The sequence below is a fragment of the Hyalella azteca genome, unplaced genomic scaffold (assembly GCF_000764305.2).
Source record: "Hyalella azteca isolate HAZT.00-mixed unplaced genomic scaffold, Hazt_2.0.2 contig5199, whole genome shotgun sequence".
Classification (NCBI taxonomy): Eukaryota; Metazoa; Arthropoda; class Malacostraca; order Amphipoda; family Hyalellidae; genus Hyalella; species Hyalella azteca.
Genome location: NW_025935397.1, coordinates 86,415 through 100,328, shown reverse-complemented (window position 1 = coordinate 100,328; position 13,914 = coordinate 86,415). Strand labels below are relative to the sequence as shown.

Sequence of the window (13,914 nt, the reverse complement as noted above, 5' to 3'; positions counted from 1 at the left end):
AGAGTTTTCCATCATGCACACTAAACACACTATTCAGAGTTCAGACAAACAGAACTACATATCACGTTGGCTAACGTGCTACTGAATTAAATAAGTACCTAGCTTCTTTCCCGCTCCCAGTGCATGATCTAGCGGGTTGATCAATCGTATACTTAATTCGTATACGATTGTATATGAATTACAAATAAACTAATCATTTGTATACTTAGTACAAGAGAATGAATAATTATGTTATTTCTAATCAAACGAACAAAAACTTTTTCTGTTTCTGATCAAACGAACGAAAACTTCTGATCAAACGAACGACAACAAACTTTTTGAAGATAATTGTGAAATCGTAAGTCGTAACATCTATTGAATTCTAATACGGATCATTAATTTTAACATCGTATTTCCAAAAATCAATTATTGCATTTCTTTTAATTGAAAAACATCATTTTACATTAAAAACAACAAATTTTTTCTTACAGCTCCTCAGGAATGACGAATGAATGCTCCTCATATTGACAAATGACGATCTTACTCTTATAGCTAAAAATTTTAAATTGAATGATTTTGTCATTTCAAAGACTCCATTGATTACAGAACTTTAGTTTTTGGAAGTGTATTTAAGAAAAGTTTCTGAAATAGTAGAAACATTTCCATTATCATTCTGAAATAGAAGCGTAATTTCCGTTCTTATATATAAACAGGATTAATAAAATACCTATCTAATCCATCCAGTGTCATTCAATTTGTGATGTATGAACGACAGTTTTACTTTGATTCCTATGATGCTCATTTTTACCGGTTGAAGCTGTAGAATTAAATTAAATTGAAAAATTGAATAAAATTAAATTTTACTAAATCAAAATTTATTATTTAATACCGTACACTAGATGGTACATGCTGTAGAATTGAATTCTATTAGAAAAATGTTGAATTAAAAATCTGAGAGCAGAGCAGAATTAATTCCGATAAAAATCACATTGACCAAAAGTGAACTCAAGAAAATGAAATTTGAAAACAAGGAAATCTTTTTCGAACTGTCTCAAGGCATTTCAATCGAGCAAATTCATCTCAAGATTCATGATGAATTCAACTGGCTCCGTGACACCAAGGGCAACAACGTCAAATCCCGAACTATACGCAGGAACGGACACTTCAAAAGAGCAGAAATTCTTCAGGAGTCTGGTGTAGTCAAAACCGTGTTGAAATATATATATATATATATATGCAAGTTTGATTGAAGACCAGAGCATGCTTTTTATTAACAATCTTCTTGTTCGTTTTTTCAATGAGTCGAACCAAATTTCTTGCTGGCGTCTGGAGATCGAAAAGCAGGTTTCCGAGTGACATTTTAATAGTATGCGACATAGTGGCAAAGCAGAGAGTTTTTTAGACTCTCTCTCAAGTTCATTTTTGAGTCCTATAAGTAGACCAGTAAAGTATCCTGGATACCAGCATCATCATACATAAGAAATTGATTTAAATCTTGGGTAAATGAGGAAATTAAAAATGAACTGAAATTCAACCGATTCTAAAAAATCTCTGGTTTGTCACTATGGTATGCGACGTTTCAAAAATATATTTTTCATTATCAAGCTGGTGAAGGTTTTGCAACATCTGAAATTGAATTTGAAATAACTGAAGTACATATCAAAGGTAAAGTGGATACAATAGGAAATATTAGCTTAAAAATTACTCCGAAAATAATTTCAGCGTCTGGACGAATCCAGTCGTTTGGAGGTTGATAACCGGAGACTCGCTCTTGATAATGAGGGCCTCAGCTATCGTCAATCTCGATGGGTCGGGGCACCGCATAACTATGCTGGTGCAGGCTTCCAATGTCGCTCGGGTGATGGTCTCATTGTGAGTCTCCCGCATCACCCGAGCGACATTGGAAGCCTGCACCAGCATAGTTATGCGGTGCCCTGACCCATCCTGCAATAAAGAAGGTTGTAGACTTCTTCCTAATATGGACTACATCGGGCTCACAACCATGATTCTCAGCCGACGTCTCACCTGCCACCTTCAGTTTGGAGGACCAAGGAATCACTTGAAGGAGGCCCACAACTAGACCATCACTCGCCTGATATTGGAAGAATGCACCAGTATCGTTATGCGATGCCCTGATCCTATACGACTGGCGATAGCTGAGGCCCTCATCATTAAGGAGAGGACTCCAGCTATCAACCTTCAAACCACCGGCTTCGTCAGAACTTTGAGATTGTTTTCCGAGTAGTTTTTTTCGCTTTCAATGCTTCCTGTAACTTGAAAATGAATGTTGTTACATTTGAAACGTTGTTAATACATTGATATTACTACCTTGAACCTGCATTTTGATCAACTAATGTATCTGAAGAATATTGTTCGACTCTGAAAATTTAATTTGACGAATTCTCTGGTCATTAACCAACCGTGTTGAAATATCTGTTATAGTAAAGCTTTAACATAGCATATCATGTTGAAGACAATGGTAGTAGCAGGAATCGATGTCTACTTGATCATATTGGTCTAAAATTGATCATAAAGGCTCAATAATATTCAGGTCTAGTGATTGTAGTGGCCAAATGAATTGCTCAACATCATTAGGATGTTCTTCATGCCATTTTTTAACAATTCCTGCTATATGGATTGGGGCATTATCATTGTGAAAGATGGCATTCCCCTTCAGAAACTGTGCTTCAATCATTGGATGAACTTGGTCCGTCAAATTCTTGAATAGTCATGGCTGTTAATTCTTCCATGAAGAGAAATCATTGGACCACTAGACTTGCAAGAAATAGCTTCCCAGATCATCACAGATCCTCACCATTTTTTATGGTTGGGAGGAGGCAGTCTGGATTAAATGACCCATTTGCTGTCTTCAAACATGAACTTGGCCAGAGGGTGGAAAAAAGTTAAATGATGATTTGTCAGAAAATCACATTTTTTCACGGTTTAGGAAACCAACTCTGAATGTTTTTACACCACTTTGAACACTTAGAAGCATTTGTATATGAAACCAGCAGAGGTTTTCTAATTTCAGCTCTTGCAAAGAATCCAGGTCTGTGCAGCACTTGGTATACTCATGAAATCTATGGTAGCTGGGTTCTGTAGGTGTCTATTGAGCTCTGTAGTAATTTTATCAGCCATGGTTTTTCAATTGTCCCTCACAATTTGATTAAGGTACCAATTGTCTCTCAGACAACTTCATCTTTCAGCCCGACCTGTGCTTTGCCGAGGACATTTTTCCTTCTCTTTCATAAACAGTCATAACTTTTGAGACAGTTCCTCCACAAATATCAAGCATTCAGGAAATTTCTGTCACACTAGCACCTGTAAAATGGGCACCAAAAATTTTGCCTCTTTGGATGTCAGAGGGGTTTGCCATTTCCTGGTTGTATGTAATGTTATAGACACAAAAATTTACTAAAAATATCTGTGCAAGGATAAAATATCAGCTAGCAGTAACTATAAAACTTGAAAATATGTCACCTTTCCAATGTTTATAATCTGTTCAAAAATTACAATATCAAAATTTTGGTTGTTTCCCTTATTTTGTCTTACCCCTGTTGTGCTAGGTTTTAAACACGTACATAATCCAGTAGAATTTGACAAATATTAAGACTTGCAGTCAAAATTGTTGTTCTGAATTTTGATCATTAATCAGTATTATATTTATATGATATATTAAAAAGAAGCAAGGTAAGTGCACAAGGTGCATCTGTTAACGTGCTAAGGAGCACCTTGTGTGTCATTGCTGCTAGATGATAAGAAAATTTGATTACAATTAATCGAACGTTATTGAAAAAATAGCATTTATATCATTATAAGATTTATATTCTTAGTGCCAAAATTATCAGATGAGATAACAAGCCATCCCTTTCTTCTCCCTTTCAGCTGTAAATTCTTGCATGGTCATTTGTGCATTTGTTTTATTTTCACTTTTTCAGATTTCTTGACACAAAAGAATCATTCTGATATCAATATGGCTGGAGTTCCTGATAGAAACTACCTTCTCTCTGTTTTCCAGAAGTAAGTTTTTCATTAAAGCTCAAGAATACTGAACTATTGAATGGCTGTATTGTTGAAAAACTAATTTATGTTTGATACAAGTGCCATTTTAGGAAATTTTACCTTGCATTAGAATCTTATGTACAAGATTATACATGAAGAATGATGGTATATGTTGAACTGTATTATAAATTTAATAGGGAATTTTTTATTGGGTTACTTATTTGTAAAGGTAATGAGTGCCAGGAAAATATTTATTTATATATATATCATCAAAAATAATTGCTGAAAAAACAACCTTCTGTTTTATACTTATGATATTTTTGAGCAATTTCATGGTTCAATCTACCGTATATAACTATAAGGATCTATCTAGGAGGCAAGTTTTTTAGGTAAGGACCGTTTTGGAATTAAAAAATGATGTGCAAAGATAACGCAATTTTTTTTTACATGAAAGCCTGTACCTCAGTCTACTTTTCTACATAATTTCTGTGAATATTGAGGGACTTCTCATAACATGGCACCAGTTTTTGAATATCCTCCTGATAAAATTCTGCTGCCTGACTTGGAGGTGAAATTCTACTGAAATTCTGAATTCTGCTGAGATGGAGGTGAAATTCTGCTGAAAAATACCTGAAATTCTGCCGCCTAACTCATCAGAAAGAAGAAATTTCAGGCGTTTTCAGCAGAGTTTCACCTCCATTTTAGCAGAATTTCACCTCCAAGTCAGGCGGCAGAATTTTGTCAGAAGGGTATTCAAAAACTGGTGCCACGTTATGACAAGTGCCTCAATATTCATGGAAATTATGTAGAAAAGTAGATTAAGGTAGAGGCATTCATGTAAAAATAAAATTATTGCAACATCTTTGCATGTCTTTTTTAATTCCAAAACAGTCCTTACTTGAAAAACATGCCCCGTATATAAAATTATAAGGAGTAATAAATACCCAAGATGACTGTCAGCCAGCTTGCTAGAAGGGATTTAATTTGTAACTACATTCTAACAATTATATATGCCCTAGAGTTGACAAGGATCGCAGTGGTGCCATAGATGCTCTGGAGCTACAGACTGCTCTCTCTAATGGCAACTGGACCCCCTTTAATCCCGACACTGTGAGACTCATGATAGGTGAGACCAGCACTGGAGATTTGAGTGCAACAATAAACCCTCTGCTCATTATCCTTGCTCAGCAAAAAATTGCACTTCATTTTTTTCATTTTTAGCACCTGATCTTCCATTTCCTGCTTAAGTAACATCTGCAATGCTGAGAATTGATCAATTAATATCTTTTAACTCAAAGCTAGAGCAAATATCTTTATTCTGTATTATCAACGTATCAAATTTGTCATACTAGCATTTTATAATACCTAGCTGTTTTCTGTTTATTTCCTATGTGAATTTTTGCTGATCTTCTTGATTTTCATCTCAAATGCAAGTTTTTTCTTCAAAGCTTTTAAAATGTTATCAAAATGAATGAAATTAGAAATTATCATCTGTCTGAAAAATGATATGTTTTTGCAGGTATGTTTGACAAAGCCAACAAGAATGTTATTACATTTGAAGATTTTATTCACCTATGGAAATATGTGACGGACTGGCAGCAGGTATTCCGGTCCTTTGACCGAGACAACTCCAACAACATCAATAAAGAAGAACTCAAAACTTGCCTCACTACTTTTGGTTACAGGTAATGTGGCTTGTAGAATATTTTTATGCTTATGGCAGCTGTTGTTGGAGACACTTATTCTCAAATTTGATTGTAACTTACAGTGGTACTTGCCTCTCAGCAATTGGTCACGATAATTGGTGCCAAGGGTTGTTTCTTCTAATCTTTCTTATACTTACTTTGTTCAGCTATGTATATGGATGAGGTTTCTAAATCATCTCAAGATTTAAAATTCTTTAAAATTTCTTTAAGATTTTTAATTCTAAATCATCTCAAGACCTCCCTTCATTGCTTTCTAATTGCAAAACTGGGTTCTCACTTTTACTCTATAAATTTATTATTTTTGCATTCATGAATCTTCAGTTGATGGTTAAACAAATCTTTGAATTATTTTTAATGAAGATCAAGTGAAAGTGTTTTTATTGACATGTTGTTTGTTTTTGATTGATTTGAACAAATGAATGAATTTAAGACCTGGGTCCTGATCATATATCTATAGTTATATTTTTTTTGTGCGACCTGTGTTCTCATTTAGCTTCTTTAAATTGGGGCTGATATTCTGAAAGTTGATTCTATGTTGTCTCAATTATTAAATAATAAATCTTGACAGAGTTAGTAATGGAGCTCTTGCATTTACTTTCAATTACGTTTGTTATTGCTGAAACCTTTGTGCCTGCATCATTTAATTACCATTGCTCACTTTTGTTTCAGATTCTCAGAGCCATTTTTTGACGTGCTGATGCAGAAGTTTGACAGGACGAGGAAAGGCGTAATCTATTTTGATGACTTCATTCAGTGCTGCATTGTGCTACAGGTGGGAGGCGTGATTATTGTCATGAAATTCTTTCTTGAAATTTCGGCAATTCGATTAATTTTACTTTCATTTGTTTAAATAATTACAGATAAGATGATCTAACAGGAAGGTTTGTGATAATCGTTTCAAATGCAAGCTGAAGAACAGCTCTCGCTAGTCTCTGAATTGTAATGACATTTATTCCCTGCAGGCTGCCTTACATCCTTCAACATTCAGTGATGAATCCTAATCAATGAATGTTATTTAACATACCTACTTTTTGCTGAACCGCGTCCTGGTACAATGAATTTGATTTAACACAATTTTTGCTAAACTGCGTTTTGGTAACACATTTTGTGGCCGAACTTTGATTTTAATCAAATATTATTCTATTTTTTTTATCTCAAACTCGTCGCTGAACGCAATGAATTTTATTACTACAGACCTGAGTCTGATTGACGTTAAGATGTCAGCCCTGCTACGTGTATTAAGAAATGCCTGTATGAAATATTCTCGCAATGTTTTTCCAAATTTTGGTACCTGCTTGAGTTTTGGGGGCATTATGTGTGCGAGCTCAATTTTGTGACGTTTTTATATCTTTTGCTGCTGTATGGAAGCTGTCTGGCTTGTCGAAACGCTTTTGTATTAATATTTATTCTCACCCCAAAAATTTTTACCCGAACATTTTAAAATACCGTTACTCGCCTTTGCGTTTCTGACCTTTGCGTTTTCCGTCCTCTGGATGCGTGTATCTGAAATTTCGGTGCGTTTGTCATCAAATAAGTTTGTCTGTTATGCATACATCGGGTGTTGTTAGGCCTAAGTTTTATTGGACCCGCAGCGTTATCTTCACAAATGCGTTTGTACAAAGACGGAAATTCTTATCCGCAATCTGCTATCATGCTTCAGTTTCCTTCATACGCCTATTACTCTCATCCGTCAGCTGCTATCATGCTTCAGTTCCCTTCATGCGCCGATTCGAAAAATCCTTCTTGGATAACGTGTGCATTGTATGCATTTTAATCCTCGTGGCCTTAGTCTACACTTAGATAGATTTTCATCATTTCACTCTATCTATATTCATGAGATTACCATTAGTCTCCAACGCCACAAACGTTAATTATGCTCATTATGACCGAGATGTACTAGGAAGCTCGTATAGCCTATCTTGGTTTAGTTCTATTAGGGATGAGCCCATAGGCTGTTTGATTCGATATCTAGATGCCCGTTTCCGTTTAAACGCGTTACTTACCTGCTAACGACAGCAGGTATAGCTGCTTTCATCGTTAGCTGCACATAATTAAAACCCATAGCTGCACATAATTAAAAAAATCTCAGTACTCACTGCAGTGAGTGACAGAGCGCACTTTCTCGTCCACGAAAACGTGAAGTCACGGACAGACAGACGTACGGACGGACGGACGTGCATGACGAGCACAATAGCGCCTTTTTTCCATAAATGAGAAAATGCGCTAAAAATAAATTATTAACGATAGTGTGATGACGTTTGTTTTCGCTTTGGATTAAGGCAAAGTTTTGTAGAGGAGGCTAAGCTATTTGCTTGTAGCAGTTATTGTCGAGGAGACGAAGCGAACATGTGTCATGCGGTCCTAGGGTCGTTATGAGAATGTGGTATTCCTCAAATGTTGGCCTTGGGATCAAGGAAGTACAAAATCGACCTTTAATTTATTTAAGGCTGTTATATGTACTATTAGAATGTTTGAAGTTAATTCAGAACCTTCTTCTGTTGCTTGAATAAATTACCTATAATTTTTGGTTGTGCGAACTCATTGGTTGCGCTGTATATCGTAGCAATATGATTTTTGGTACAAGTCCACCCGTTTTTGGTTGAGTTAAGACCGTGGTTGTGGTTGCAGACGATGACGGCAGCGTTCAAGGAGCTGGACGAGGGCAAGACCGGCATTGCCACGGTCTCCTATGAGCAGTTCATGATGGCCACAACAAAAATCTTTTAGCTTCCACTCCCTAACATCTCCATCTGCTTTTCTGTTCTGCTTCCACTCCTCTATCATCTTCATCATTTTTACTTTCTTACTCACTGTGTAGATGCCTTCTTCAGTCTTCCTATCCGCCCTCTTAATTCCTCTTGTTCCATTTATTATTTTCTGTCATCCTCGATGTTCCAAACTCTTCTGTTACATCCTCCTGGTCTATTGTGTTAAGCTGAACAACATCCTTACCTTCATGTATAGCATCACTTCTTTTTCCTCTATTTCCTCCTTGACATTAGCACTTGTTTCACTTTCACCTAGTCCTTCACAAAACGCGTTCTAGAATCGTTGCCGATACGCAATTCTTCCCTCTTGATGGTTCTCATTTTGCTTGAGTTTCTGAGTTGTTTTTTGGACGATATACCGGTAGATATCGCCACTAGTCTACTCCTTCAAGAATATATAGCATTTTCAGTTACTTTTTTGTGCAAAGTTAGATTTCCTTTTATCCTGTCTGACATTTCTGTTCGTTTATTAAGAACTTTAAGGAGACGGTGTTAGTCATCAATGAAGTTAGATTTAAAAACATCTTGTTCTGTTAGGCTTTTAATTGATGTTGTACGCGGGTGTAATCTTCGTACATAAACTCATTATGTTATGAGTCCAAGCGGCTTTCCATCATCTAACGATAAGCAAATTATTCTCGTCACTAAAAACTCGATGTTTTTATGTCAACTCATTTGCGTTGGATAATTGAATAAAACGTGTGATGTAGTTGCCGATGCTGCAACCCTCTAAGTCCATTTCGATGTAGTTAATATAGAGTGTACACCGCCTTCAATGTGAATCTCATGTGCACAGTAAAATAATTAGTAATTAACAAACAAACTTAATGTTCAAAGTTTCACCAGTTGGAAATCTCTCCTTCTTGTAACTAGATTCGTGGTTTCTTGTGATCGGCCATCAAATTGCCATTTTTTTTCCTGAACTCGTCACACTTTCCATAGACAAAATTAATTTTTTATTGAGCGCCAAACAGGTTACGTTTTTTGAGGTTGGCTCAGAAGTCAGGTAGGTAACCTTATACTGTATTAAGGCAACAACGAATCTCATTCTTCAACTCGAGCTTTAGGAACAGTCGAGTAGCAACACTCCTGTGTTGCGGCTGTGAGAGCGATATGTTCTCGAGGTATGAAATGTCGTGTTTCTGGACATGATCTCGCCACTGACTCATGCTGGCAGCTGGGTGTTTCAACTCATTAAACCGTTGTAATGATAGTATTATTTATGATCAAATTGTCTTGCTGCCAATACTCTATAATTGTAAATTACGGAGGGTGTCGAATATTACCGGTTGATGTCATTCGTGGCCGTGACTGCCTTTTACGCTTGAAAGTCGTTGTTTTGATTCGTGACCTAAATCGAGTTATAATTATCATTACGCGGAGTTTCTTTACAGACCAAAATAGGCTAGTTTAAAGGTTAGAATGAGAACATGACCACACTTGCAATAAATCTTGTGTTTAGTCGTTCAACATTCAATGTTTTCAAGTTATATTTGCTTACGCTCGGCCAGTTTTTCAGGTCTCATTTTGTATCAGGTGAACCACTCGTATGAGGAAATGACCGACCAAACCATCGCCAAATTAGCGTGATGAATGCAGAGTCTATTGATGGACTGGAGTACTGTACTAAATGAGATACCGCTTGCTGGTGCGGCGTTGTCTTGAATCGACTTCATGATTGTAGTTTATGATCAAATTTTCGTTCGCGAATACTTACGACAAACGCAACTTTTACCGAACCCGTAACTTTAGAGCAGCTTTATTGTTATAGAAAATTATTTCAACCTTTAATAAGATATTGAATTGGTGTCTCAATGATTTTAATTCCTCCTGTTTGCGTAGAAATGGATTCAGTGTGTGTTTCGATGGCGAGTTTCCCGCAAGGTTGATTGCATTCATTGCATTCAAAGATTGATCTCATTTCCTATGCGAGCCTGTGAACGAAGAATGGCATCTAGTAACAATTTATCACTCACATTATAACGCTGCGGAAGTACCGTTTCTGTATACTTGCTTAATTTTCTCTGTTATTTAATTTGACTGGGATTGGTTGTGAAGCTTATGCCAAATTCAACATCGGCCACTGAATTCCGATCAAGACGGAATGGAACAACACAACAAGTACAATGGGACAACAATACGACTTAAGTACACAACAACAACTCCTGATCATGAAGTTATTGTTTTGTGATCCAATGTGGAAATATGAATTGTCAGTCAACAAATGACTCGATTGTTCACTCAGATTAATGCTAAAGACCGAAGTAGAACTTACTGAAGAATGGGGACCCGCAATACTGAGCTGTAACTCAACCCCTAGCGAAAACATAACCTCTGGCATTGTGTATGAGGTAATACAGATTAGCTTGAACATTATTTGCTGCAACACTGAAATGCGGCACTATGTCTCCGTCCGTTCTTATGTAGCCACTTCATCCCAATGGTACATATTGGTTGATGCTACGGGTATAAAGCATCGCATGATGTATCCACAATTTTGATAGTATCTATCGCTTCAAGCGATCATTTTTCGCAAGATTTCATGTTTCAGGGGTTGTCCTATCAATCGCTTAAATACACGATACGGCCTAAGTAGAGGTTACAGCCTATTTTCGTCTATGTTTGGTAGGTCTTGCTAGAAAAAGCCGTCAGTAATCGGCTGACGGAGTTACAAAGTCATAATATGGGACAACTATTTATACTGTGACTATTATACTGTAACTAATTTTTATAGTACCACCTATGAGATTATGATTGTTAGGTTAGCTTGAAAAGCCGTAAGTAATTGGATGACGGAGTTACAAAACGCATAATATAGTACAACTATACTGTAACTATTTTTGATGGTACGACCCATGAGTATATAATTAAGTGAAGACGTAGTCACCCGTGCCTACCTCCAACAGATGCTGACGCAGGCGTTTGCAGCGCAGGACGTAGAGCGTCGTGGCGTCATCACGGTTGGCTACGAGCAGTTCCTGGGCATGATCTTCAGCACGAAGCTATAGTCCCGCCGTCTGCGTGCGCTGCCCTTCACCGCTACACGCGATAAACTTACAGTCCTTACTACCAGCTACAGTTGTTACTATAGTTCTGTCGAGTTAGTCTCTTCCAGCTACAGTAAATATTACATTGAGATTTACTGTTATATAATGTTATAACATTTCTGTCAAGTTAGAATCGTCAAGCTGTTTTTTACAATATTGTCGAGTTTTCCTCTTCTTGTTGAAGTTTGTATCAAGAAGGAGTACTCATTACTCATATCCTCGATGTTTGTAGTCACTTACTATATTTTCATGTTATTGCCAAATTTTTATACTTCACTTTCTATTATACCATTAATTGCTCATTATGGCATGTTACCAACAAACTGAAATCTCATGTTACGCGAGAATTTCAGTTCTGGTTGCTTATTTTAAACATTCACAAATATTGTCCAAAAATGTGGTATTGTTGATAATTTACTCCATCTGAGTGACGCTCTCTTATTATTACTTGTGAACCATTCCTTTCTTCTTGTGACGTCTTGAATAGCTTGTATAGCTCGTCTTTTAATGTTGTCGTGTTTCTTTGAATTTCCTGCTGGCTTTCTGCCTCGTTGTATTGACCGGGAAGTTGTCGATAAGACAATTGTCACTTTCAGAATATTAGAATATTATCTTCTGTGTGTAAGTGGTGTTATTCTGAGGGTCAATATTGCCATTATTCTTAGATTGTTTCCTGAGATTATGCCGGAGTGATGAGCAGCGTGACCCTGAAGTCATTCCTCGTCTGGTTCTGAAGTAACTCCTAGGGTTATCCTGAGGTTATTCTAGGGGTGAATGATCATATGCTTCATTACTTTCGACACTTTTTCAAGATGTAATTTACTCAGAATTCACCTGAATTCCCTGACGGCCCTGCGTTTTTTGCCCTCCCTAGCGAGAACCTACCTTTACTCTTATTCTTTCGTCCCGGGCACCAGATGTCATGGCCTCCTCTCTTTGGTCCCAGAAAAGCCATATGTGTGCAACAATAAGAGATTTAAGTGTGATTTTAACTTAACAGTTTCTTTACATGTCTATCTTTTTATCATAAACATTTTGCGTGCAGGTTTTAGTCCGAGTTATAATTCAGGCCTCGTCATGGTTAAAATTTGGGTTCCGACGACATTGTTTTTTCATCAGGCCCTTCGTGTGAAGTTCTCACATTAGTCGTTTAGTTTACTTCTTGTTAGATGTTCGACTTTACGATTAGGCAACCTTATCTTGACTGAAAAAGTGCACTATTTGTGATTTTATGCCAGCTGATATTGTAACTAAGCCAAATTTTATTGAATAATTTCTAGGGACGATATACATCAGAATTGAAAACCAGTACATTGACTATATTTACGCTATTCATTTGCAGGTAAGGTTAAATTTCCTGTTATGGAGGCAATGTTTAATGCCATTTCGTCTAATCCTCCTAGTCTAATTTACTGTGAATTTATTTCTTTCGTTTCAAGTTCATAAGTTTTGGCCTTACGTTAAAAGGAACTAGTCTTCGTTTTTGTGAACCGATGGTTGGACCGGCTCACCGCGGACGCATTTCATAGATATTCTTCTACTTGTCCTTCTCTAATGCCTATGTATCGCATAATGAAATGCTGTAGATAACACACCCAACAAAAACGAAAACACAGTCTGAACATTAAGAATGTCTTGGAATCGCGTACTATGGAATGTTAATTCATCAGTTGTAAGAAAATGTGATTTTAATTCTTGCCGTAATAATCTCTCTTGTTCTTCTAGTGAAATAATTTTATTTGTTTGTCTGGTTGCAAGCCTTGTCTCAGCACAACGGATGGGAACTTAAGAGTCACGCTTAATCTCACGTAAACCGTCTCAACTCGACAGGTTCCCATTGCAAGAGGTCGGGGCATGCGTCAGGAACTTGTAAATACCCTTACAATTTTATAAATTTCTTGTATATCAAGAATATTTCAATGTAGTTCTACCAATGTTTATTAGTTGTAAGGCCCCAAATTCAGTGCACCATGAATTGTCGCCAGTGACTAGTATGCATATGACTCAATATGCATTACTGTACACATAAATTTTAGGGAATACAGAGTATTCCTTGCTGCAAGTCCAAGTCACACAAGAAACTTTTGTTAAGACTGATGCCGAATATTTGGCTTGAAACGTGCATGTTTAGAAGTAGGTTTTTGTAACACGTGAATTATGTAAACTGCTATTGACAAATAAACTTTGAATTAATTGCAACAAGACCTTTCCTCGCCAACGTTTTTCAATAGTGTCAAATCTAAGCCGGATTCTTGCAAGTCTTACTAACAGGTAAAAGCAATTGAAATTCCACAAGAAACGTAAGTTCGTACCAGAAATGGGTACTCGTAGAAAACAATGTGTACTGGTAAGTCTCGTAAAGGTAAGAATATTGATCAGTGGGCATAATGATAAGAAGGCAGGAATCGGCAG

The 13,914-nt window shown here is 36.7% G+C and overlaps 1 protein-coding gene across 2 annotated transcripts; it reads left to right on the top strand.

Annotated features, from left to right (window-relative positions):
- The first annotated feature begins 3,864 nt into the window (after positions 1-3,864).
- On the top strand, positions 3,865-13,701 carry LOC108681065 (programmed cell death protein 6). Of its 2 annotated transcripts, none has more exons than XM_018170034.2 (5): positions 3,865-3,999; positions 5,001-5,107; positions 5,501-5,666; positions 6,357-6,459; positions 11,362-13,701. In XM_018170034.2, exons 1-5 carry the CDS (start codon positions 3,953-3,955, stop codon positions 11,461-11,463), a joined length of 525 nt encoding a protein of 174 aa, XP_018025523.1. In that variant the 5' UTR covers positions 3,865-3,952; the 3' UTR covers positions 11,464-13,701. The 2 variants fall into 2 exon arrangements, with proteins under 2 accessions (XP_018025523.1, XP_018025524.1); XM_018170035.1 differs by lacking the exon at positions 11,362-13,701 and adding an exon at positions 8,316-10,266.
- Positions 13,702-13,914: the final 213 nt, after the last annotated feature.